This window comes from Ambystoma mexicanum, chromosome 2p, assembly GCF_040938575.1.
Source record: "Ambystoma mexicanum isolate Mex_15411 chromosome 2p, UKY_AmexF1_1, whole genome shotgun sequence".
Classification (NCBI taxonomy): domain Eukaryota; kingdom Metazoa; phylum Chordata; class Amphibia; order Caudata; family Ambystomatidae; genus Ambystoma; species Ambystoma mexicanum.
The window spans coordinates 886,481,017-886,506,796 of record NC_090923.1 but is presented as its reverse complement, the minus strand read 5'-3'; the positions used below and the strand labels follow the sequence as shown (position 1 = coordinate 886,506,796).

The 25,780-nt window shown below is 47.5% G+C and overlaps 1 protein-coding gene across 1 annotated transcript in view; it reads right to left on the bottom strand.

Annotated features, from left to right (window-relative positions):
• DACT3 (dishevelled binding antagonist of beta catenin 3) overlaps positions 1-8,663 on the bottom strand; it is a 369,285-nt gene extending 360,622 nt beyond the window's left edge. Inside the window, exon 1 of the mRNA XM_069644585.1 lies at positions 8,259-8,663. Coding sequence (XP_069500686.1) covers positions 8,259-8,456 — 198 coding nt within the window. The 5' untranslated portion in view covers positions 8,457-8,663. The remainder of the gene's footprint in view (positions 1-8,258) is intronic.
• Positions 8,664-25,780: the final 17,117 nt, after the last annotated feature.

The following is a 25,780-nucleotide window of genomic DNA, read 5'->3' as shown; positions in this document are numbered from 1 at the left end:
GGAAAAAACCAGGGGCTAAGCTTATGTCGGGACTGGTGGGATTCGGGGCTAGTTATATCCTTTTGGTTGTAGCAATTGAGCTTCTATTCGGGGCTACAACCAAAAGACCCAGAGCTATAGCTCTCTTAGCCCCCCTAGCAACGCCTCTGCTGATCGTCCAGCAGACGAGACAAGAAGTACCAGGAAAGAAACCTGTAAAAATAACATTCCTATAGAACGTTGACACGAGTGATTGGCCGGTTTTCGATTTAGATCCAAATGATATTGCCAGCCATTCTACGATTATGGCTCCTGCTGGAAATTCAGGCAAGAGCATTACAAACTGGACTTGCATTTGAATCCTTGACCAATAGAGCGCAGTAAATCTTCAATGATGGTTTCAGCGGATGGATACCTAAAATGTACATGTCCTGTTGTGCGAGTCTAACACAAGTCGCCTGGCATAAAATGGGTCTCAAGTGGGCGAAACGACGAGCAGAATCATTATCCCCAATTGGGCATTAGTAGCAAAACAGGTCTTCTCCTACGTACCTGGTCAAATGAAAACAGCGGCCTGCTTTTTAAAGAATCCATATTGGAAAGTGGATACATGCGCTTGTAGCTCGATTCTAGAATGACTCTGACCTTACACACTAGATCTGACTTCAGATAGTTTGAATCCTCATTTTAGGACGTTCAATATTTAGATCCTTTTTAAGATTGTAAGCACCAAGCTAATTTAGTGCCACCAAAATTAGGTTTGTTTGTTGACTCGAAATGAAAGTGGTAAGGCACAAAGGAGCTCCTTACCACTTTCATTTCGAGTCAACAAACAAACCTAATTTTGGTGGCACTAAATCTGCTTGGTACTTGCTTCTGTGATAGGTTCTAACTCGGCCTCCATTGATCATTGGTTAGACTGTCTTCCCGCAGACCTGCCTCCAATGTGACAGGTCATATTGCCGTTCCAAGAGATGTGCCTAAAAGCTCCCCGATTTTTGGGCGAGCAATTTGAATTCATAAGAAACGTGTGCTCTCGAGGGATGGCTAGACTCATTCTTAAATCCCGTCCAGATGGTTGGCTGTGGCCATGCACGGGAAACATCCTTTGGAACCGTTTTGAATCATAACACTTTTTCTGCTTTTACAGGACGGTCTTCCTTGCCAAAACAATAATGCACACGTTATCATTTTGATCTGCTGCTCCAGGAGATTATTCCCCAACTTCGGCAAGCTTTGTGACTCAGCATCTCGTGGTAGTAAGGATTATAACGTATTTTGCTAGTCATTTCTTGACCTTTTGAGATCTATGGCCCAAATGAGCATGCTTTGCTTACAAGGATGTCACCTTGCTGCTTGTTTTGTTCCTGGCGAGAGGCAGCTTCTGGGATGGGCCAACCCTTATCTGCGTTTCGATACCACCACCAGACACAAGGTAAGAGCCTGCACCTGACACCCACAGATGTAGGGCTTCCACTACCACACAGTCCATACATCTGCATTTTCTGGAGGTGAGAAGCTGGCACTTAGATTGCTAAAGTGCATCACTCATTGGAGAACCTCAAAACTGAGATTTGTCAAGGAAAAGGGAATAGAAATTGCAATTGTATTAAGGAGAGAGGGACACGGGTACGTCCCACCAAGATATCCTTGTAGGTGTGATTTTATTTGCTGTTTTGAAAGTATGGGTTGTTTCTTCTGCAGGCGTGCACGATTGGAGGATGAAAATGGAGGCAGCTGGAATTAATTGAGAAGACCTTTGCAGTGATTGAAATTAAGATTGGATAAGCAAGAGCTAAAAGCAGCTCCTGGGTATTCAGCATTGACCAGGAGCTACCACTGGGGAGCAAAGAGCTAGTTCATAGAGTACCACAAATCTAACTTCTACGTAAAAGACGCAAAGATATCCTTTTGTCCAAAGCTAATGATCCCTTATCATTTGTCATTTAGATGTGTTTTAATGTTCATAGATAGACCCAAATGCACAGTTAAATCCAAATGGCTTTGTTCATCATCAGTTGGCTGAAGGAGCCAAAAGTAGCAAAACATCCTGTGTAACAATAATAACCATATGAATGCCAATACCTGGCAATTGGGCCTCACTGCAGGTAATGCCTTTAGCCCTATATCTGATGTACATAAGCATCATTGGCCCAGTGCCAGTAGGGCTCTCCGAAGGCAACATTGTCCCATCTTAGCCGGAATATCCAAATGCATTTCTGCATCCTGCCCTGGCATACATGCCCATATCCATTGTTCCTTAACAACCTGGCAGTGATGCTCCCGCTGCGTAACCAATTTGCCTCCAGTCCTGGTCGTAATACACCTGTGCAGGATTGTAACCAGCCATGGAAGTGATTTCCCTATGCTTCTTTAGCCTCCATTGCTGGAAGGGGCTGTGACAAAATGACGACTGCTCTGCAGGAGTACAAGGAGGAGTAGTGTCTCAAACGCCTACTCAGCCCCACAACACTATTAAGCAGAGTGACCCAATCAAGGTGAAACAGGCACAGCCCAACAACTATACCCCCTTTGTCTCTTTTGGTTACGTTGGCTTAGGGCAGGCTTTACTCTTCAGGAGGGGTGTGAACTGATAAACATGATACACAAACAACAATATTACCAACAACACGTCCCCAGAACCGTCTGAAACCAGCACGCCACACACCACCACAACACTCAATCGTTTCTGACCTATTTCAACAAACTAATATAAGACACCAACCTTGGCGGATCCCCCAGTGACCCATGACGGCCAGGCATCAAAACAGCTCCTCAAACAGAGAACGACAGCCTCATATTTTCGAATACTTTCGGTACTAAGGAACCGATCCATAAACACGGGGCATTCACCAAGCCCCTCCGAAAAACAAAACGGGAAATGCGGAAGACCATACCAACTGCAGACCTATATCAAATCTACTTTACCCAGCGAAAATCCTTGAGAACGACATTTACAAAGAACTACTCAACCATGTAGAACGCAACAGATTAATGAACCACTCGCAAGTCTCATTCAGACCCATTATAGGAACTTAATCAGCACTTCTCTCCATATGAGACGACCAAAAAAGAAACACAGACAACAGCACCCAATCGGTCCTCATGCTACTAGACATATCAGCCGCCTACGACACAATCAGACACACAACACTAATAAAGATAATGGAGGAATGCTGCATAAAATAACTCTGCACTACAATGGCTCAAATCTTTCCTCACCGACTGAGCAGAAAGAACACACTTACCACCATTAACATCTAACCCTAAAAACATCACCTGCAGGGTATCACAAGGATCAAGCCTTCATCGCTCCTCTTCAACATCTACATGTCCCCCCTAATGAAACTCATTTAATACCATGCCTACAACTGCTCAGATGACACCCATCTCATCTTCAAGAAAACCTCTGCCCAGCACCCGGACAGCACCCTCAACAAATGCCTCACCGACATATACACCTGAATGACTAACAACAATCTCAAACTAAATCCAACCAAAACAGAAATAATGAGCTCCCCACTGGAAGACAATTCAACACAGACATACCTGAGATGGCCACCATGCATGGGAACCCAACTGGAGACATTGACATTGACAAAAAACCTGGGAATCCACATAGAAAACAGACTTTCCCTAGAACCGCAAGCAAACACTATAGTAAATAAAATTCTACCAGCTGCGACTAATAAGAGGAATATTTATTTACCTCAACTTCTGTTATGCTTGAACTAAAATGGCGCTGGTGCGCAGTGCATTATGGGAGCGCTCGGAGCCATGATGGATATTTACTTCATGCCGCAGTGAAAAGCTGCACGCATTTTGCTGAGTGTTAGATTCACGGTGCTGAGGAAAACATGCTTTCCAAACCTGGTATGCGGTCAAGGACATTTCTGCTGGGAAAGCTAACTTTGTTATGGTTTGTTATGAGCGTGTTTTTAGAGGAGGGAGGCACTCTGCTCCTTGAGGGTGGCTGTCGATTGACCCAGCTGGCAACCAACGGCTGCTCATCAATGCGCAAGTGCCATTTCCAGAAGGTTCGAGAATCGCCACCCCTTTTCGGAGTGTGCATATATGCGGGGCCCGGAGGGTGGTCAGGTGAGACTTCAGCCGGAGGAGGACGCTTACGTCCGGCATTCCTGTGAGCTGTGGTACTCTCGGCCTGGCTGTTCCCGGGGTCTTCCAGCCGCTTTGGGCGAGATGAGGAATCCAGTTACGCTCACTGTGATGTATTTCCTTTTGCATTCTTTGCTTCTTCTGTGATTTATTGTTATGTTACTGCTGTGAGTTATTTCTATGTCATTACTGGTTGCTTTTAAACTTTGAATAAATAGCCGTATCAGTGCTCATTATTTTCTAAGAGTGTATGGTTGTGAGTTATTGCGTCTTTCTGCGCTCAAAGTATTGGCTCTATAATTGCATTGGTGATTTATGATTTTCCGTGTACTCTGGGGAGAGCAATACAACTTCCCACACAGAACCCTCGCAATCATCTCCTTGGTACTATCAAGACTAGAGTATGCAAACAGCCTCTACATTGGAATGCCAGAACGCCTCACAAAAAACTACAACGTATCCAAAATACTGCAGCAAAACTACTCCTGAAACTAAATAGCAGAGACCACATCACACCAGCCCTGAGAAGTCTACATTGGCTACCAGTAAAAAAAAGGCATTAAGTTTAAAGTAGTCTGCATCGCCCACAAATCACTACAAGGACAACAAGCTGAATTTCTCCAAGCCAAAATCAACCATTACCAACCAGGAAGAAACCCAAGCTCAAGCAACGATGTCCAAATAGATACGAAACACTATGAGAAAAGGAAATTCTGAGGTACCGCATTCTCCTATTTGATTGCCAAACTATGGAACTCGGTACCAAAGGAAAAAAGAAGGACAGAAGACCACCTAACATTTAGAAAACAACTGAAAACCTGTCTATTCAACTCACTGAGACAAGGTTAAAAACCTGCACCCCCCCACAAACCATACGTTGTCACCAAAGCAAATATGGTCCAATAATGATTGAAGACCCAACAATAAAACCACCACACACCCAGAGCCAAACAGAAACCAACTAAGAACCTGCATACCTCTCACGTACTACAAATGCCCAAATGGGCCAGCAAAACTGCACACAGAAAAAGCAAACTACACACCTACCGCTAACCACGTCACACATCCAAACAGTTACAAACAACAAACAACCCAAACACTGGAGGGTACCCCCACAGACACAAGCCCAGTTCACACAACAAAGCACACCCAGAAAGCCCACACGTACAGACACCAGTTTCTCCTGGTTCTGCCAGCATTAAGCTAGTAAGATAGCTCAGCGGGTTGAGCGCTTGCTGCTGCGATATATGTGTGATCTGCTGGTCGCAGGATCGAAGCCCGGCAAGCCAACTCAGCCTTTCATCCTTCCTTGGTCGTTAAATGAGTACCATCTTCGGTTGGGATGATAAATGTATGTAAATATGTTCTCTGTAAAACCCTTTGGCTTTAGGTGCTATATAAATAACAAATCATTATCATTAAATCATTATCAACAGAAGATCACAATCCCATCCCTCACTAAACAACCCCACCCACTTTTCTTACAGAGCCACCCAAGTGCCTGGACACCATGCAAATGGCAGCAGTGTGTGATATAAGTCATCATAAAATAACATAGTACTGTGGTACGAAAATAAAAGAATATTCAACCAAGGTTCTATACAAATAGGAACTTTAATACAAAATAATGTACACAACTAATTAAAAACACTAAATATCCACCCCTGTAAATGAAAAACATAGAATGCAGGCTTGAAGAGCAAAGGGGACTCTCTGTGTGGGGACAGGAGAGCAGGCAAATGATTTGAGCACAAATGTCAAAGGAACTTGAAAGTGTCTATAAAAGGAAAGGGGTGGGGTCTTACATTAACTACAGCCCTTTAAGGCAGACCATGGGGACAGGACCACTGCAAGTGACTGTATTACTTCTCTTGCAACATCGAGCCAGGCTTCTTGGCAATTATCTGCATTCAAACTATTGTCAGGGTGGTGAAGTCGTGCTGTTCCCATGGCATGTCAGCGTTGAGACGGTGCTATAGGTAGATCGACTTGGACTTGGACGGGGGCTCCCACCAAGTCAAATCAGCAGTCAAGTCGGGTTGAGGCAATGCTTCTGCTGGGTCAAGTAGGCATTTCAGAACAGAGATTGATGACTTCCAGCAGACCGAGTCAGCTTTCTAGTTGAGGATACAGAGAGGTAGGTGCTTACATAGCTGCGAGTCAGAAGTCAAGTTGAGTCATGGCAGCAATGCGCTTCGGGGTGGAGATGGCACGAAGAAGTAGGTAAGCAGTTTGCAGTCCTTGGAGAGGCAAAAGCAGCACCGTAGGTCCTATGGCGGCACCAAATGAGCCAAGCTGGCTTGAGGCAGTGAACATGGGTCTGAGCAGCTTTTGGACTTCACTTCTGAGTTGCTGGTAGGCCTAGGACAGAGTCACCAGGGACAAGGTGATTCCTTAGCTCCACACTTCCACTCCAGGGAATTTGTCTTGACACCTGCAGGGGGTCCATCATCTCCAGTTAGCAGCAGGATCCTGATTCCAGTGCAAAGGCTGCAGAAAGGCATTGGCCCATAGCTGTTTCACCCCAAATGTCCACTTGGAATGGGTAGGGAGAAGAACGTTTCACTTCCATGGAGCTTTCTGACTTCACCTATATGGCAGAGGACATTGGAACAGACTGTACACCCAGGAGAGTTCCAGGTGAATACTTACTGTCTTCAAGTCCATAAATGAATCCGCTAAAGTGAGGGTTTCTTCCATCCTTATGAAGGCAAAATGCCACATTGGATTTATCCAAAGCAAGCCTGTTTTCAGGGGTCCAATCCAGGCTGCTGCAACAAGCATAATTTGCCTTTGGATGTCATATCCAGAGCGTTTTGTTGTAGGAATTCTGGGGAGCCCTACCAGAAGTCAAGATGTCGGAAACCTCTCTGGGCTAAACCCCTCCTTTTGGCTAATCTAACTCCACCCACTTCCTCAGTCTGCCTAGTTCAAAAGGACTCCAGTAACCAGTACTCTGTTGTGAGAGGGCCTTTGTCATGTCAGGACTGTCTTTGAAACACTGGTTTCCAGGGGACATCCCAGGAGGGATCCTGTCCCCGGAAGAAGGTGTCGACCTTCCTCAGGGGGATCATAACAGAAGCTTCCTGGGCAGGGTCCCACATGTTCTTTTTGGATACACCAAGGCCAGGCAGGTAATACACACCAGCCATGTCATTATTAGGTTACCTCACCAACCTGACACAAATATGACATCTAAGTGTTTGTGCTTTAGAACTGTGATCCCAGAAGCCACCATGTCACAACCCGGCATGGCTTATATTTAGATATTCATGTGCCACTCGGCTGCTGGGGTATACAATGATCCACCTGTGTGTGTGTTGGAACATTGTATTACAGAAGCTGTTCAGGAATGCATATGACATTTGCACAAATCTCCGCTTTTGCCATCACGGCACAGATGCTGGAGACACCACAAGACTATAAAAGCAAAGGTACATGGTACTATGGTTTTGCATGGAGTTTTTTGAAAGGGGAGTCTGATTAGCAGGCCTCCCTTTCAGAAACCAAATGTGCTGCATCATTTTATGCCAAAAATGTAAAAAGTTCAGGCTATGGCACCCTCAGCCGATGACATTCTGTCACAGCGATGTACATGAGCCTTATTGCCTGACGTTTTAGCGGTAATGCTCCCACAGGCCTCTATACATTAATGGTCTTCACATGCAGCCTCCATGACGCATTGCCTCCAGTTCTGGCATCTATGTCCTTATGTACTATTTTCCAGATTTGCATTGATGAAAGGCTTGCAGAGAGACACACATTAGCCAAGGCAAACTCGTCCTTGACGACATACATAGACATCATCGTCTCCAGGTGCTGCACTGTGTATTATTGTGCAATGGTGTTCAACCTCTGCAATTGCCTGCATTTGGGTAGTGATGCCACTGTGCATTATAAACTTCAGGCATGGCAGAGATGCCCATATGTATCGTTGCATTCAGTCCCCCTAGCGAGGTTTCTAGGTTTAATTGCTCCAGTCCTAACGGCGATGCTCATGCTCCTAGGAAAAAGCACACTATTCCCAGCACTAAGGATCGTGTACATTAATGAAACACCCAATTCACTCCATCTTTAATGCTGCCTGTTCCGTTAATGCCCCACGCACCCCGTCCCGCTTAGCCTAATGTTGCTTGCTGTACTAGCCCTTCTCTGGCACTCACCATTTGCTCGGCGGCTTCCAGCGCCGCCTCCTCTTCATCCTCATCGGTGGTCTCGCCAGCCCGCAGAGCCCTCCGTACTCTCAGCTCTTGGCGTTCCCGCAGTAGCTGCAGCTCGCACAAACCGGCCAGGCTGCCCCGCAGCCATCCCCGCAGGCGTCCACGGTCCCCTCCGGGACTGATGGAGAAGGCGCGGATCATAGCAGCGCTCCCTCGGGCGGGCTACGCGCTGCTTAGCTGCCGCCGCCCGACTGCCGCCTACTAGGCTTGGAAAGCACTGCCGCCCCCGCTACAACGTGCGGCCTGTCAGCGCATCATCTGCATGCGTGAACCGGATAGGTCTGAGAGGAATCCGTTGCCTAGCCGCGCCCACTTCCCCAGTACCTGTATTGGACAGCAGCTCTGACCACTATGCATAAACCCGCCTAGCTGTCAGGCTCTCTAGAGCCTTGCTAATGCAGATTCTACGTAGACACGCCCATCCCTCCCAGGATTGGCGCGGTGGAGATCTGCTTTGCATAATCTCGCCTAGTTGTCAGGATTTACGTACACCATTGGTGGACGGCAGCGTCCTATCTACATAACCGCTGCATAACCTGAAAAGAAGCGACCCAAAATAAACAGAGGGTGCTGAAATGAATGACTGAAATCGAGACCTTTCTGTGAAAGACGGTAAACTGAGCTTCAAAGGCAATCAATGGATATCGAATATTGGCAATAATTGGTTGTCATACGCTAAGTTTTTGTTTAAAAGGGATACAGTTATGAAGATTGAAAGGAAACATGGACTGGCTGTATCATAAACATTGACGCGCAAATGCCAAACAGCATTCTCATGACTTAAACAAAGGATATTAAACACGAGCATGGAGATAGCCAGTAGGACTGGCTTTATGTAGTACCACTAACAGTTTCATTTCTCCAGATACAGCCATCCTATGCCCAGTGATAGCCTCACATTCGCAGGAACTGCCGTCATATACTACGGGCATATGGTCAGGTTCTGCCATTATACGGCAGGTGCAGTATCAATTGCAATCAGTCTTTACTAAGTTATAGCCTTGTGTGTCAGCTTCAGCTATCATACACCCAGCTGCAGCTCATATGCCAAATACAGACGTATAAATTAGGTAAGCCTCTCATTGCCAAATGTCCCCTAACATGCTGTCATATGCGTAGGTACACCAATAAATGCCGGAATGCTTACTACTACACAAATCAAAAAGAACAAACAGGCATTAGAGGACTACATTTCCCAGAATGCACGGTCCATTCAGCGATAACTTGAAGCATGTCCTAAAATGCATTCTGGCTCACACTGTAGAAATGCTGGAAAGGAATATATGTCAAAACATGTGACTAGCCTGGAACAGAAACCCTTGATGACTAAGGAACTCATTTTGCTCGCAATCGTACAAACAAATAGGCGGCTCCCCACAATAACATTTTGGTCATTAGCATAGACGAGTGCAAATGGGTAGGGCAAAAGGCGGTGTACACGTTGCACTTTTCTATGCAAATGAATAAGTGCTGCCTACCATGCGAGCATGCAAGGCAGCATTTACTTGTACACCCTGCCTGCCATGCAATCATGGCAGGCAGCGTGTACACTGCATCCCTATAGAGCAGAGGTCTTCAATCTGTGGGGCGCGCCCCCCTTGGGGGGCGCGCCACCATGCCTGGGGGGGCACGTGATGCCTTCCAAAAGAAAAGAAAACGAGTAACGCTTTTTTTTTTTTTTTTTTTGGCCGCACTGAACTGAGCATGTGCAATGGGGAGCCACTGGCTCCCATGCACATGCTCAGCCAGTGCGATGTGGTGGGGGCGTGGCCATAGAAACAGGAAATAAACGCAGCCTGGACGCGCGCTTTCCTGCATTTGGATCGCGCGTCCAGGCTGCGTTGTGGTGTTCTGTGTTCCCTGTTGTTGTTGCTGCTGCTGCCGCCGACGAGTCCGAGGTAAGTGACTCGTTCCGCTTTATGTTTAACCAGCTCCCCCGTGGCAATCTGCCATGATGGAGCCGCGTTATTAATGCAGCACCGGTCCCCCTGCGCCCCTCTCTCCCTGCATCCCCCACATTGGGGGGCATGCATGAGGGAGAGGAGGCGAGCGGGGGACCGGAACTGCTCTGTTGGTGTTTTTTTTTTACAACGCGGCTCCCCCATGGCAGATTGCTGGAGCCCAGCAATCTGCCATGGGGGAGCCGCGTTGTTAATGCAGCACCGGTCCCCCTGCGCCCCTCTCTCCCTGCATCCCCCACATTGGGGGGCATGCATGGAGGAGAGGAGGCGAGCGGGGGACCGGAACTGCTCTGCTGGTGTTTTTTTTTACAACGCGGCTCCCCCATGGCAGATTGCTGGAGCCCAGCAATCTGCCATGGGGGAGCCGCGTTGTTAATGCAGCACCGGTCCTGCTTCATTTGCCATGGCTGTGTTTCCAGTCATCCATTGGATCCCTAGCTTGCGCAATGCTCCTTGTTCTGGAAAAAATGTGTTGGTTAAACCAGGGCTCTCAACCTTCACCCGCCAATAGCGAGTGATCATGGGGAGTATATATATGGTGTGCATTTGGCGAATTGAAGTGGTGAGTGACTTCTCATGCCTGGTAGTAACTTGCAGCTTGAAATTTATTTCTCTGGATATGAAGTCAGGTTCGTTTTCAGTGTTGGTCCTGTTTGACAGATGATTTACTGACTTTTGGAGAATGTTTTTCAACTTTTGGTGGTACCTTTTTTCTTTCCCAATTCTGAGGTTGATACTCCTTTCGGCAAAGCCTCTCCTACAAACTGATGGCACTTGGCCATAACTAAGGTTCTTGGCTCTAGGGAAAATCCCCAAATGGTATGTAATACCACATCTGTCACTACTGCAAATTCAACTACTACACTAAGCTCATTTCCTTTCTCCTCCCCTAAACGCAAGCTATCTATGGACCCCTAGTCAATGCTTGCCCTCCTCGTTCCTGCTCAGATTGCGCTACCGTTCCATTTTTCCCAAAACTGAGAGCTCCGCCATCCACCACCACCACCCCTTGCCGGTATGGATTTCACAAGGCCCCATTTTCTTCATGCCGTATGCCACCTCTCACTGCAAACCCATCTCCTTTGGATTCTCATATCCTGTATTTGTGGGTAAAGCTCCAATCTGCTTTTAGTTGCCTGACCTCCCCACAAAGCTGTCCTCTTGCACTACTAACTGCCCATCTGATTTCTATCACTGTATGGCGCTGCATTGCTTGATGCCACATCACGGGTGACCGGGGGTGTTTCCCACCAACCCCAACATTTTCACATGGCTCAGTTCAACTCTTTGCAAGTGGTGTTTGCCATGTTTATGCTTTTTTTGGGGTGCATTTCTACTTTTTTAAAACCGTTTGAAATGTTTCGACAGGTTCAGGCTCCTTTTCTCGATGGATCGTTTTCTAGTGCCCAAAGATGGTAGGGATCTGAAACGTAAAGCGGAAGGAGAGGTGGGAACATACACAAGAAATGCAAAAACACGGAAATATGATCACTCTTATTTGGACTTTGGGTTCACATGCATCACAGTCGCTGGGGAAGTGAAGCCGCAGTGTGTGATTTGTGGTGCTACATTAGCAAATGACAGCCTGAAGCCAACAAAATTAAGGCGGCATTCGGAAACCAAACATGCCGATTTAGCAAAAAAGACCAGGGATTTCTTCGTACGGCAGCTGCAAGGCATGAAAAAGCAAAAGGAGACTGTTAAAAGTGTGGCATCTGTACCTGCAAATGCTTTGAAAGCATCTTACCACAGTGCGTACTTTCTTGGCAAAAACAAGAAGCCTTTTACAGATGCTGAGAAAGTGATTCTCCCAACCATTCTCGCTGTCAACCGGGTAATGCTTGGTGAAAGTGCAGCAGAGAAATGCAAAAGTATCCCTATGTCAGACACAACAATTTGCCGCCGTATTGCTGACCTGTCCTCTGATATCAGTACAGAATTGGTATTGCGCTTGAAAGACAGCCAGTTCGCCCTACAGTTGGATGAGGCCACTGACATATCAAAAGAAGCTCACTTGATTGCCTATGTGAGGTACTGCCATGGAAAGGAGATGTTGGAGGACTTCTTGTTTTGTAAGCAAATTAAGGGCAGAGCAACTGCACCCGAACTCTTTGAAATTTTAAACAACTTCCTAAATTCCAACTGCCTAAAGTGGGAGGCGTGTGTTGGTATTTGCACGGATGGTGCTCCTTCAATGTGTGGTGCTAGAGCTGGGCTAAAAGCAAAAGTATTGGCAGTAGCTCCACATATTGTGTGGACACACTGCATGATACACCGAGAAGCTTTGGCTGTGCGCAATATGGGGCATGAACTGACACAAGTTTTGACTTCTGTTGTAAAGATCGTACATTTTATTAAGATGCACCCCACAAGAGCCCGTCTGTTTGCCACCTTATGTGCAGAAATGGGAGCTGACCATGATGCTTTGCTGTTTCACACAGAGGTCAGGTGGCTATCCAGGGGAAAGGTTTTAAATCGCATCTATGAACTGAGAAACGAAGTGAGACACTTTCTCCTGGAGTTAGACCAGACAAAAGCAGAGCCTCTGTGTGATCCACGCTGGCTTATACTGTTGGCTTACCTTGGCGACATCTTTGAAAAGCTAAATTTTCTAAACCTCTCCCTGCAAGGCACAGAAACCACATCATTTGCCATGAATGCAAAAATATCGGCATTCAAGAAGAAGCTGGAGCTTTGGAGGAGGAGGGTTGATATTGGCATAGCCGATGCGTTCCCATTATTAGAAGATGCTCTTGAGGAGACGGAGTATGATCTCTCATGTGTTTCTGAAGTAATTGGAAACCATTTAAATGCTCTCAGAACCAGTCTCGAAAAGTACTTTCCTGACGACAATTGCAACATGAATGACTGGGTGGTTCAGCCTTTCCTAGCTGACGTAGGAGCCCATCTCCCAATACAACTCCAGGAGGAACTAATGGAGCTCCAAAGTGACCGCCTAGTAGAGAGCCAATTCAGAAAATTGTCTTTGGGTGCATTTTGGCAACATGTGTCTGCAGAGTATCCAACTTTATCGAAATGTGCAGTCAATGTACTTTTACCTTTCAGCACCTCATACCTGTGCGAAATTGGGTTCTCTGCACTTGCAGCCCTAAAGACAAAATATCGGTCAAAGCTGGAGGTGGAAGAAAGCCTGCGGTTGGCTATTGGAAAAATTGAACCCAATATTGACAGGCTGGCTGGTGAAAGGCAGGCCCACCCTTCACACTAGTTCTCCAGTATGCCACTGTCCAACTTGCAAGTGACAGCATTGACAGTACGTTGTTGTACTTCAGAAACAAATTGTTACAGCACTTGCATAGCAAATGTTACTACAGGACAGCAATATTGGGTGTTTTCGTTTGTGTGAAATAAATAACCAACACTATTTTTAGTCGAGTCCTCTGTATTATAGCAAAATAATCGGAATGCTTTGTTCACAAATATTTGTCCTCATCTGATTTGAATCATTGCAAGCAATGATTTTGAAACAACGTGGTGTGTGGCATGCACTCCTTCGTTGGGGGCACCATTATACTCCAGCGCGCGATAACCGTTCGCAACCGAGTAACATTTTGGAGTACATGTGTATAGGGGGGGCCTGGGCCGGAGAAATTTTTCTTAGGGGGGCTCGGGGTCAAAAAGTTTGAAGACCACTGCTATAGAGTTTGCCAGCTTTATCCAGCTGCATAAAGCCAGTGGGCTCCATAGAGATCACCAGCATTTGCGGCAGCAGGAAAATGCATGCCGGTGCAAATTATGGGGCATTTGTATGGGGGAGAAGAAGGGAGACGTCAGAATCGCAAGTAGTGTTCCGCCCCTCCTCTCTGCCATACACATCAATGAAAATGAGCCATGGCATCAATGGAAGGCAGCTTTTACGTCTTCCGTTTACTTTACGGCTGCTTTGAAAAAAAGCTCCTTCGTTTTCCTGAATGCCCTGCTGCTGATACCAGGACAGGACTACATGTCCCTGCCAAAATGCATTATGCCTCACTCATTACCGATATTTACAAAGGCATTCACTCTTCCTCACTCAATGTAAGCCCCAACAACTGGGCAGAGCTGGCGCCAACCACGATGGCCACAGAGTCGGAGAGCACGGGTATAGTTATTGCGCTCCACTGCTCTACCTCACTCGGATAGCTAATGCAGAGGCAAACGCGGCAGTACTGCGATCCAGCAGTGGGGAATCTGTGTCAGTCCAGTGATAACAATCTCCATACAAATACCCTGGAAAATACATGCATAAGCACGGTGGACGGACCACACAGATATCCTAAAAAGGCACCATCCCACAGCGCTCTCACCTTGGATGAGTTCTAAGCCTGCTGCAGTACGGGAAACACAATGCAGTGGTGAGTTCCATGCCACCATTTGCCGTCTGCACTGTGGGGCCAGCCTTCACTTCCAGTGGTGTAACATAGCATTTGGGAGCCCCCTGCCAGTCATGCTGACGGCCCCCCTCCCCTGCTCCTCAACAAAGCATCAGACGCGCCACACTCTGGGGCAGTGTTGGGAAACAGGGAAGATTGTCCCAGGCCCCTAAGAGGTTCAGGATGCGTCAGAGGCCTAAACGTGTGCTGCAGATGCCTCGGAAGGTTATAGGAGAGAAGGGCTATGTTGTAAGGATATCATAGGGTGTAGATTGCACTAGGAATAAAAAGCCATCTTAGAAAATAGCAGCCATCTTGAAATCGAGGCCTGGTGCCGCTCTGCAGCCAGGACAGTAGGCCCGGGCACAAAACATAGAAATGCGGGCGTGAATGCAGGGTCAGGTTGCAGCCTGAGCAGCAGTGAGAAAGGCCAAACCCGCAGAGATTCATAAACCTTTCATTGTCTCTACTATTAGCACGTGTAATCCAGAAAGTATGCGCCCTGCAAGACCATGAGGGGGCTGAGAGCTCCCTGTGAACAGTTATCCCACGAGCCTTCGTCCTGCAACAGTCCAAACCCTAAATTATGTGCTCAGATGCCCTGTCCCAAGACCCCAGCATTTCAAGGTCCAAGCCAGCCCCAGACAACTGACCATAAAACTGTTAAATCGCCAGTTTAACAGGAGATCACAGTAGAAAGATAAGTCACAATGTTCAGGACCCCTGTGATTTGTGCTGCAGTATGTCGGGGCAGGGGGGGGGCTTAACAAACCTACAACCCAATGGGAAAACTTGGGAAAGGGCAGACATGTCTGGGATTGAGCTAGAGTTTGGAAGTTAGCGTGACCCTGTAAGTGCCCTCTACGCCCATGACTGCAGTACCAGGTGCACATTAAGCCACAGATAGGGAATGTTATGATTTGTGGTTATAATTGCCAATTAGGAGCCTGGTGCCCGATGGAGTGCAAAGAAGAACCCCACGTGGAATAAGATGGACAGAAGGAGCTGGGAACAATGGTCTGGCATCCCCTATGGAGATGGCGGTATATGTATAGGGTTGCACCAACCAGCCATCTGGATTTGTAACCTCTATAATGTACTTCAGTTTTGCCGCTGTGTGCCTTTATAATTTGTTGCACAGGGCCGAGAGGATAGCTCAGGTGCAACACATTTGTCTTGGAAGCAAGGCAACTCATAGCAACACAGGTTTGAATCCCAGGCTCGCACTCAGAAACGGGTCCCCGGTATGACGCGTTATAAAAGAACTATTAATATTATACTGTTTTTGTCAGAGCGCTCCGTGGCAGCAGAGTTTTTTGCCGGCGTGTCTTGTCTTTTTATGGAAATAAACCTTGTTCTCATTGCAAGAGGTGTGCTGGCCCTTTTTCTCTAGTGGGTTGTATTTTTTCTGGTGTGAGTGTCGTGGGGCTTCTCTACATTTTTGGTGACCCCAACATAATCCCAGATTTTCTGCAGAGATGGAGGCTTCCTGGCCGCATCTCTGGAGGTGCAGCACCCACCTGCAGTGATAAGTTCCAAGCGTGAAACCCCTAGTGGCATACAGGAGCCGTTTTCATCAAATTCCAGTCTGCTCTTTGGAGCGGGGCACAGCTCGTAGGAAGGTGCAGGCCGTTATTGGGACCCTGTGACGGAGGAGCTTGGGTAAACACAGTTTAAGTACTCTTCCTACGGTCAACAAAAACGAGGGCTTGACGCTAACTGGAAATTGAGAGAACGGTGACAGCGGTGCGGGGGTTTGTGAGTGTGAAGAAGAGCGACTGAGAGAGTGTGGTAGATTGGTGTGTATTGGAGTTGGATAGTGTGTGAAGGCCACGTGGCATTTTTTCTTTATTAGCAGTATTGTTATAAGTATATGAGAAGAGAAACAGAGAAGTGGGATCCTTTCCGTGTAAGGGGAGAAGACAGTGCCATATTTTTACATGTGATAAGAGAACAAAGAAGTAGGGGCTCCGTATAATTGGAGATCTCCGATGCCTGTGCCCAATATATTCTCAGTGGGGGAATGAGAAGAAGTAGTGGTTGTTCTTTTAGTTTATTTAGCATTTTAATCTTTTAGTTTATTGTTTTATCTTATTGTTTTAGCATTTTAATCTTTTTATTTTGTATCAGGTGGGCCCAAGGGAGGGGCTGGGAAAGAAGTAGCAAAGGTGTTGGGTGTGAAAAGTGTGTGTGAGTGGGGGGGCGCGTGGAGGGAGTGTAGGTGGGGGGGAGTAGGGGAACAAGAGCAAAGGACTGGCACGAATGCTTATGATGAACTGAATTTTGTATCTGGTTTGATGTTTTCGAATATAAAGGTTGTCGACATGGGGGTATTGTCTCCGTTGGAGTATATGTGCAGTGCATTGCTGCTGTATAGAGACAAGATTGAAAATGACTATAGGTGGTGGAGACACAAGGGGGGATGTTTCCGCCCATGACCAGAGCAGGGAACAAATAACCAAGGGATGTTGGAACACGTGTACACACTTTTAGCTGCTAAGTACAAAGGTAGGAAAGGAGGAAAGAGATTTTGGAGTTGTGGAAGGTGGTAGAGGACATAGAAGACAATGATGAGTTCAGGTACCAGTATGTCAAAAGGCAAGTCAAGAGTCTAGTTAAACCAGCAGCATCCGAGGGTACGCCGTCACCCCTGCCCCAAATAAGGCTTTATCCAACATATATGCCCTCGCCCGCTGCAGCCCTGCCCCATCACTTTTACCACCCCATATCAGACGAACACTAACACTGCCGTGCCACAATGTAGGAAACCCAGGTGGAATTAGAAGAAGCTTTACAGGCCGCTCAAGCAAAATTGGCGTGGTTAAGAACCCTCTGGGATGAAGGGAGCAAACCGGGGAGTGAACTGGATGAGTGGAGGACTAAGGCTATTTTGTTCAGACTAGATAGCACTGCAATCAAGGATGTGCATATTGAGAAGTAGACGACTGAGTAGCGGGGAGCGTAGGCTATGAGACAGTTAGGTCGGACCAAGATACAAACAGAGAGGTTCGGGAGGAAGAGTGGCACACAATGGATGAATTGGAGGATGAGGAAGAGGTGCCAGCAGTTACCCACGGGTAGAGAGCTTGTGGGGCCCGTAGTTGTGAAACAAGTTCAGGTGGGTAGCAGTGGCTAGGAAAAAGGGAAGTGACAGAAGGAAGTCGAGGCAGGGAATGGGCACACCGTTGCCATTACTCCATAAAGGCCCAGGGAGGGTGCAGTAGGTACCCTGGGCCCAGATGGATAAGAACAACCTGATTAAAGCACTCCCGACCCTTACTGCGGGAGCTGGTAAATGGATATACACGTTTGTAAAACAAACAGCGGGAATACCTTTAGCTCTGGTGGAAATATAAAGTTTGCTTGTTGCAACTGTAGGAGCTCAGGCGGGAGATTTTTAGGTGAAGGCTGGATATCGGGAGTTAAATTGAATTGAATTGATATTTTATTTCTGTCGCGCTCGTACACAAGTGTTTCAGAGCGCGACAAGGCACGGGAGGGGAACAGGGGAGAACAAAACTGCGATTTACTAGGCCCAGTGACATTGAGAACGCGCAAGTGCATGGGAGAGGGGGAGGGGAAACGTGCATGGAAGGGGGCAAAGTGGAAAGTGTGAAGCAGAGGAGAAACAGATAAATAACAATAAATAAATAATAAAGGCAACAAACAGTGGTAGTGCAGCCAGCAATTTGCAAGTGCTAGGTTTAAGGCAGCAGACAGGGTAGGTCTGATAAGTGCAGGAAGAAAAAGGGGGGGCTGTATGGGTACAGATACAGACCCCAGTGCAAGGGGTGGCCCGGAGGCAGTGTGGGACGGTGGCAGGGTGAGCAGGTACCTGGGCCCGGAGGACAGAGGGTGGCCAGGCACACTGTGACAAGAGAGAACAGATCAGCATGGGAGAGGGGGAGCAAAGGCAGAAGAAAAGAGGAAGGTCTTGAGGTGCTTCCGGAACCAGAGATGCTGCTCCACAAGTTTTAGAGTGGCAGAGAGGCTGTTCCAGAGGGAAGCCCCAGCCGAAGACAGAGATCTACCCCCAGCTTGTTTCTTTGAAAAACGACTCACCCTGAGGGAGTTAAAGATGGAAGAGCGAAGAGCTCGAGATGGGAGGTATTTGCGGAGGGATAGCTGAAGGTATTTTGGACCCAGGCCCCAGAAAGCCTTGTGAACAATGCAGAGGGTTTTGAATTTAATCTGTGCATCCACTGGGAGCCAATGGAGAGATTTCAGAGCTGGAGAGATACGATCCCAGGGCTTGAGGCCAAGGACAAGTCTTGCAGTCCTGTTCTGGATTAGTTGCAGAGGACGGAGAGTAGTGGCAGGTAGATTTAGAAAGAGGCTGTTACTATAGTCCAACTTGGAGAGAACCAGAGCTTGGGATACCATGAGCTTCTGGGAGAAGGAGAGGAAAGGCAGAGTACCTCTGAGGAGGTGCAGTAGGACATTTTACTTTTTAGAGACCTCAGAGATGTGGGCGGAGAAGGAAAGGGTGGAGTCAAAGATGACCCCGAGGTTCTTAGCCTTGCAGGTGGGGGTAGGAGGAGGGCCAAGGGAAGCCAGTCAGAGAGTGCGGGGAAAGGATGGTGAAGGTGTGCCAATGAGGAGGATCTGTGTCTTGCTGGCATTCAGACAAAGATCATTGGCGGCACACCAATCTTGAAAGGCAGTTAGGCAATCAGAGATGAGAGAGAGAGAGAGGAGGTGGCAGAGGGCAGCCTGAAAATGAGTTGAGTGTCGTCAGTGTAGCACTGAAAATTTGAGCAGAAAATGGCAATGCAGTAGGCGAGAGTTGCCAGGTATTGGTTGAAAAGCCAGGGCGAGAGGGTAGAACTCTGGGGAACACCACAGGTAGAGAGGAAGATAGATGATAGGAAGGATCCAAGTTGGACCTGGGAGGGAGAGGTCAGCCAGGCCAGAGCCTGATCAGTGATACCCAGGTATTCACGGAGACGGTTGAGCAGGATGGTATGGTTGACCGTGTCGAAGGCAGAAGAGAGATCGAGGATGAGGACAGAGGGAATGTTAGAGTCAAAGTTGGAGAGCAGATCTTCACGGATGTTCAGGAGAGCAGTTTCCATGCTTCTGGCAGCTCTGAAGCCAGGCTGGTGGTTATGGAGACAGCCAACAGAATTGGAATGAAGGTTAAGCTGAGAGATGGCCAACCTTTCCAGGAGTTTGCCCAGAAAGGGAGTAATGGAAATTGGGCGATAGGTAGCTGGACAAGAAGGATCAGCTGTGGGTTTCTTGAGAAGAGGGTGCACAAGGGAGTGCTTCAGAGTGTGGGGAAGGATCCTGAGGCAAAGGAATGGTTGCAAAAATCAGCAAAGGCCGGAGTGAGGGTGTGAATGTGGTCCTTGATGGTTTTAGAGGAGGCTTTCATAGATCGCACTTGTCTAGCGACCTTGTCAGGGGAGAAAAGAGGAAAGGACGAGAAGGATGGTGGGGGGGTGGCTAAAGGAGGGTCAGCAAGAACAGATGTAGAGGGGAGAGGAGTGGTGAAGGTGGAGAGGGTGTACAGGATGTCCTGGGTTTTTTAAATTAAGTGAGAGGCAAGGGCATTGCAAAAAGGTTGGGAGGCAACAGGCAGGGTAGAAACTGCAGCAGGGTTGGCCAGCTCCTTGCAGATTTTAAAGAGTTTGGCCGAGTTGTTAGATGCCGCAGAGACATGAGCGTGAATGTGGACTCTCTTCTTGGTGAGGACAGAGAGTCGGTATTGCCTTTGTAGAAGGCGACAGGCCAGTTTGTCAGCGGATGAACAGGAAGCCCTCCATTTCCTCTCAGCCGACCTACACTTACATTTAAGTGTAGCTTGGTCAGAGTCATACCCGGAATTGTACTTGGCTTTGGACTTCAAACGCATCCTTATGACAGGGGCAAAAGCATCAAGAGTTTCAGAAATTGAAGAGCAGAGCAGAGAAAGGGCTGTGTCAGGATGTGAGACAGCCAAAGGTGGAGGGGGGGAGAGAAAGTGGTGGCAAAAGCCTCAACTGACACACGCTTCATGTGCCGGATGTCCGAGAAGGTAGGTGGCAGTGTTGGGGTAGGCTTGGCTTGGGGGGAAGAGAGGGATAGATGAGAAGAGAGGAGGGAGTGATCACTCCAGGAGAGAGGAGTGGTCAGAGGGAAGGAGAGGGTGAGGTCAGAGGCGATCAAGACATAGAGTGTGCCCTGCAGAGTGAGACAGGCCAGAGGGGAGGATGGGCAGAGAGAGGGAGTCGCAGAGGTCACGGAAGAGTATAGAGGAGGAACAGGAGAGTCTAAATGTATGTTGAGGTCACCAAGGAGGAGGAGTTCAGTGGTAGAGGCCAGGAGGGAGGAGGAGAGGTCCCCCCACTCGGAGAGAAACTAGGTGATTTGACCAGCAGACCGGTAGATGGTAGCTACACTAAGAGAATGGGTAGGCGAGAGAGAAAGCCTACAGACAAGACATTGAAAAGAGGAGTAGGTCTGAGTGGGAATGATAGAGGCAGGAATCCACTCAGGAAAGATCAGGGCTACCCCCCCCCCCCCACCGGACCGGGAGGATCTGGGTGTGGAGAGGATCTTGTAGCCATCAGGGAGGAGAGTGTCAAAGCTTGTAACAGAGCTGGCCGTGAACCATGTCTCAGTAAGACCAAGGACATCAGGGTCTAGTTCTTCAAGGAGGTGGCAGATGTCAGAGGAGTGTTTGACAGCAGAGCGAGAGTTGAGAGTGGCAATATGAAGAAGGTCAATAATGGAACATTCGATGGGGGATGATGAAGGCCCCGCTCAGTACATTTTGGATGTACAGGAAATGTGGAGGGCCGAGACAGGGGACCAGTCGGACCAATCAGTTTTGCTTTTCTATTTTGTTATCAAAAGGGGATTACCCAAGGAAGTGAAGAAAGCTCTCGATAAGATAGATTGTAGGCAAAGAAGCGAAAGGGTGGGCTGAAATACAGACTATAATTGTACATCACTGTAAATGAATACAAGAGAGAAAAAAATGGCACTAAGGCTGCAGGCTTAGGTAGCTAAACTGGTACAGAAAGAAATTGCAATAATAGCAGTTGATGGGGCAGTAGCAGAAGTGACACACAGAGTCAGCAGAGCAGGCAGCAGCCTGAACGGATCTAAGAATAGAAGCGTTTTGGCCAGGCAGAGGGCAAGGGCAATGGAATGGTGGACCCCAGCCACAGTACTCTGAGTGGTATGAAGGAGGTCAGCAGCATGGAAGGGGAGGGTTTCAAGGGGGCAGAGAGGGCAGAGGTAGATATGAAGGGATGGTGTCGAGAGGGGGAGCAGGTCCAGTGCAGTGCTGGGGATGTGGGAAGTGGGGTCATTTTGCAAGGGAATGTAGAAGCAGAATGGGAACAGCATACAATCCTTACACCCCTGCTGGCCTAGCGCAACAACAGCAACACTTCCCTGGACCCCCGATACCCATAGCCATATCATACAAAATACACCAAGCATGCACACAGTTAATGCTGCAGCCCCCACAAGCACAGCTACCTGCCCTGTCCAGCATCCAAATGCAAGCAACACCACAGTCAAATCATACAGGGAGCCCATACCCACCAATAATGCTGTCCCAAATGGAACAGTAGCACCATATCGGCGGGTGAGTGTCCTGAGACGGAAACCCTTTCATGTTCCTGGGTACCAATACATATCCTGATTAGGACATCCCACAGAAAGCTCTTGCGTACCCAGTCCTTTCTGTGACTATCCACCCTGACAAGGAACCCTTGGTGGGGACTGAGATAGGTAACAAGCAATTAATGTTTATGGGTAACACAGGTGCCACTAAATCATGCATCAGTGAGGGAATCTTTACACTATCATGTGAAACTCTTGACATGCTATGATTCTCTGGGGCTGTCGCAACGGTTTGGTTCCGTAAACAGAAGAGGTAGCTATTAAGAGAGGAGGAAAAGTGGTGCGTGCACCCTTACTGAATTCAGAGATATCTGTCGACTGGGAAAGAAATTATACCACAACACGCTGCATCAGTGCGTAGTGCCCTCAGCCAAGAACTGTCAAACAAATGCAGAAGTTTATTGGTCTAAATAATTATTGCAGGGTGGGGATTCAAGACTACGCTGCATATATTAGACCCCTATTGTAGGGCCTCAAACAAGCACACAAGACAGACAAAAAGATAAATTGGACAGAATACATTCTTGTGAGCTTTAATGAACTAAAAAAGGTCATCTCTACTGCTCCAGTGCTAGCAACCCCTGACAACACTCAAGTTCTATTTGTTCTCCCATTTGAATTGTCAAGTGATGACTGCAGTGCTCATGCAGAAAAGCACTATGGGCTACAAGTCATTGGCCAATTACAGTAGAGCGCTCAATTCAGTGATGCATGTCCAGTTCCCTTGTGAACAGGTGCTTGCTGTTGCTGCTTTTGCAAAGGAGAAGGGCTCCACAGTTGTCATGGGGTGTTCCGTAACACTGTATGTGGAGCATGAGTATTTTACATCCTTGAGCCATCTAAATCAACTCTGACCACGCAGCAGGCATCTGCATGTGAGGTCATTTTGTCCAGCCCACACATCCATATAGTGCGATGCAAACAGTAAACCCTGCCACGTTCTTCACAGAACTGTGTACTGACGAAGACCTCACAATGCTTGACTGTGTGACATTTGAGGGGGAGGAAGGGGACACACCAAAAGCAAAGGACAGCCTGCTCGAAGGGGGGGTTCTTTTCATTGACAAGTCAGCAACTATTGACCAGGGGACTGGCCTGAGGCATACTGTTGTGGCCATTGTCCACCTGCTGGACAAAGAATATAAGGTGATTGTGCAGAAAAGACTTCCCATGCACTTTTCGGCTCTGGCGGCAGAACTCATAGCGCTTATTGAAGCGCTTCTAGCGTCCCAGGGGTGCTGTATAACTGTTTATTCTGACTCAGCTTATGTCACCACAATGATGCATTTAGGGCTGGCACGATGGAACAGGAGAGGCTTTAGGAGGGCTGACAGGTCCCCAGTACAACAAAAAGCATTATTGGACAAACTAATTGAAGCACTCTCCCAGCCCTCCATGACGGCGGTGGTGAAATGCACTGCACATGCAAATGATGCAGACAAGGTTTCACTTGGTAACGCTGCTGCGGATGCGGGTACCTTGCCTGCCCAACTGGGCCATTCCGTGAGTTGCACATTGACTACACGGATATGGTAAAATATATAATGGGTATTTTTACATGATTGTAAGTGTGTGCCCCTTCTTCCAAGGGTGTGTAATGTAAAGCATAGATGCATTGGCGTAGGTGCATTGACCCACTGAGCTAACCATATTGCATTTTAGGCTTATGGCTTGCTGTATTAACAGTTAAGGCTAATATGTTATTCTGATAGAGTGTACTAGATGCTGATAATCAGAACTTTATAGATGACTTAGTAATGCTTTAGCAGCACCTAGACATCAAGTTTAGTGAGCTAGATCAAAAGTGCAATCCTCTAAGGGGTAGAATGTTATGCACAGGTGCAAAACCTGCTGCGCTAACTACATTGTGCACAAGTACATAGCTTGCAAAGGCAGGACAGAGGACTACATTTAATAGCTGATAGAGGCATGTATTGAGTACTTGCAGACCTGCAGTATTAAAGCATTTTAGCGCCTAGATGGCCAGTCTTGTAATATTATGACACTAACTAGTAGAGTGCAGGGCCTGTAGAGCTTGCTCACTAGGGGTTAATTGCAATGAATATGCTTCAGCTTCCCCCGGAATATTTTTCTTTTGCAACGGTGGACCTGCCATCCTTCGTAAACAGGCCCTCATTCACATGAGAAAAGCAGCTTGACCGGAGCACTTCTGATAAGAGACATACCAGAGAGCTTGCAGCTGGGCTCTGAGTTGGGAGGGGAAAGGAGTGCCTTGGATCGATACCGAGTGAGGTTTTTCCACCAGCACAAAAATGTTTTGCACTGTAGGAAAGTTTTGGAAAATGGTGTCATTCTTATTGACAGCCCAATCTTATAAGAATGCATGCCCACATTAATCGTCAAGGACTCTCCGGTGGGCTTGTGCAGGTGCCCAGGGTTTGATTTGCCTCTAAGCAGCATTCCTTGCCATGTTCTCACTTAACGACTGGGAGCAGGAGGGTGCAGCGTCTGATCAGAGGGATGAGGCGGTCGTTAAGCTGAGTTGGGTCCTAAGCATTGGCTTAAAGGAATGTAAGTCTGTCTTCTAAATATCTGTGATTTATTACTTGCATTTTCGTCCCATTTTACTAAAATTGTTGTCTGTTTATTTTGTCTTTCGGTCAAATATATGCTAAGTTTTTATGCTTAAAGGGTTATCTCTCTAGCATGAGTTCATGGCTGTAGTTTAAAGTCGAACCTGGGAGCGGGAGTGAGGGGTGTTTTATGATAAGTGGGCTTGTCCCAGAAGTGTGCTTAACCCCTTCCTAAGACAGGGTGGAGGCTGGTCCTTGTGCACATCCAGATGCTAAGTGTGCAGTCATATTCTTGGTCAGAGAGGTTTTCCCTCACTGGAGGGTGTGCGATGTATTAAGATCCGACAATGCACCCACTTCTTCAATGAGCGGTTCAAAGAGATAACAGCATTAGTGGGCATCAAGAATCAGATGTGCACAATTTACCACCCCCATGCCAATAGGATTGTGGAACAGATCAATGGTTTATTAAAAAGTAAACGTTCAAAGCTGTGAACCACATTAAAGAAAAATTGGGTGCACCGCTTGCCCCTGGCTTTGTTTAGCATGTGCACACAGCCCTGTAAGGATCATCATTTATCACCTCATGAGGTGGTAACAGGACTGTGGATGCACACGACTCTATCTCCAATCATGAAAGGTTCAGAGGCTCACAGGGCTGCGTCCATTCTGGGGGATGAGTTCAGGGATTATCTTTCTACCTCAACAAAAGCAATAAAATGTATTTCTCAACAGATAGTGCCATCACGATCTAAAGCTACAACCAGCTCTGCATCAGATTCACCAACATCACCCCCTCTTCAGCTCTTCCCAGGAGACCTAGTATAAATCAGAAATGTTGTCCGCCGGTGGAGTGATCCCAGATATAACAGCCCGTTCATGGTCATCTATGCCACTCCTTTTGTGGTAAAGCTCTGGGAGCTGCAGTATTGGATAAAACTTTAAAATATCCAGAAGGCCTCCTCCCATGCCCCCCC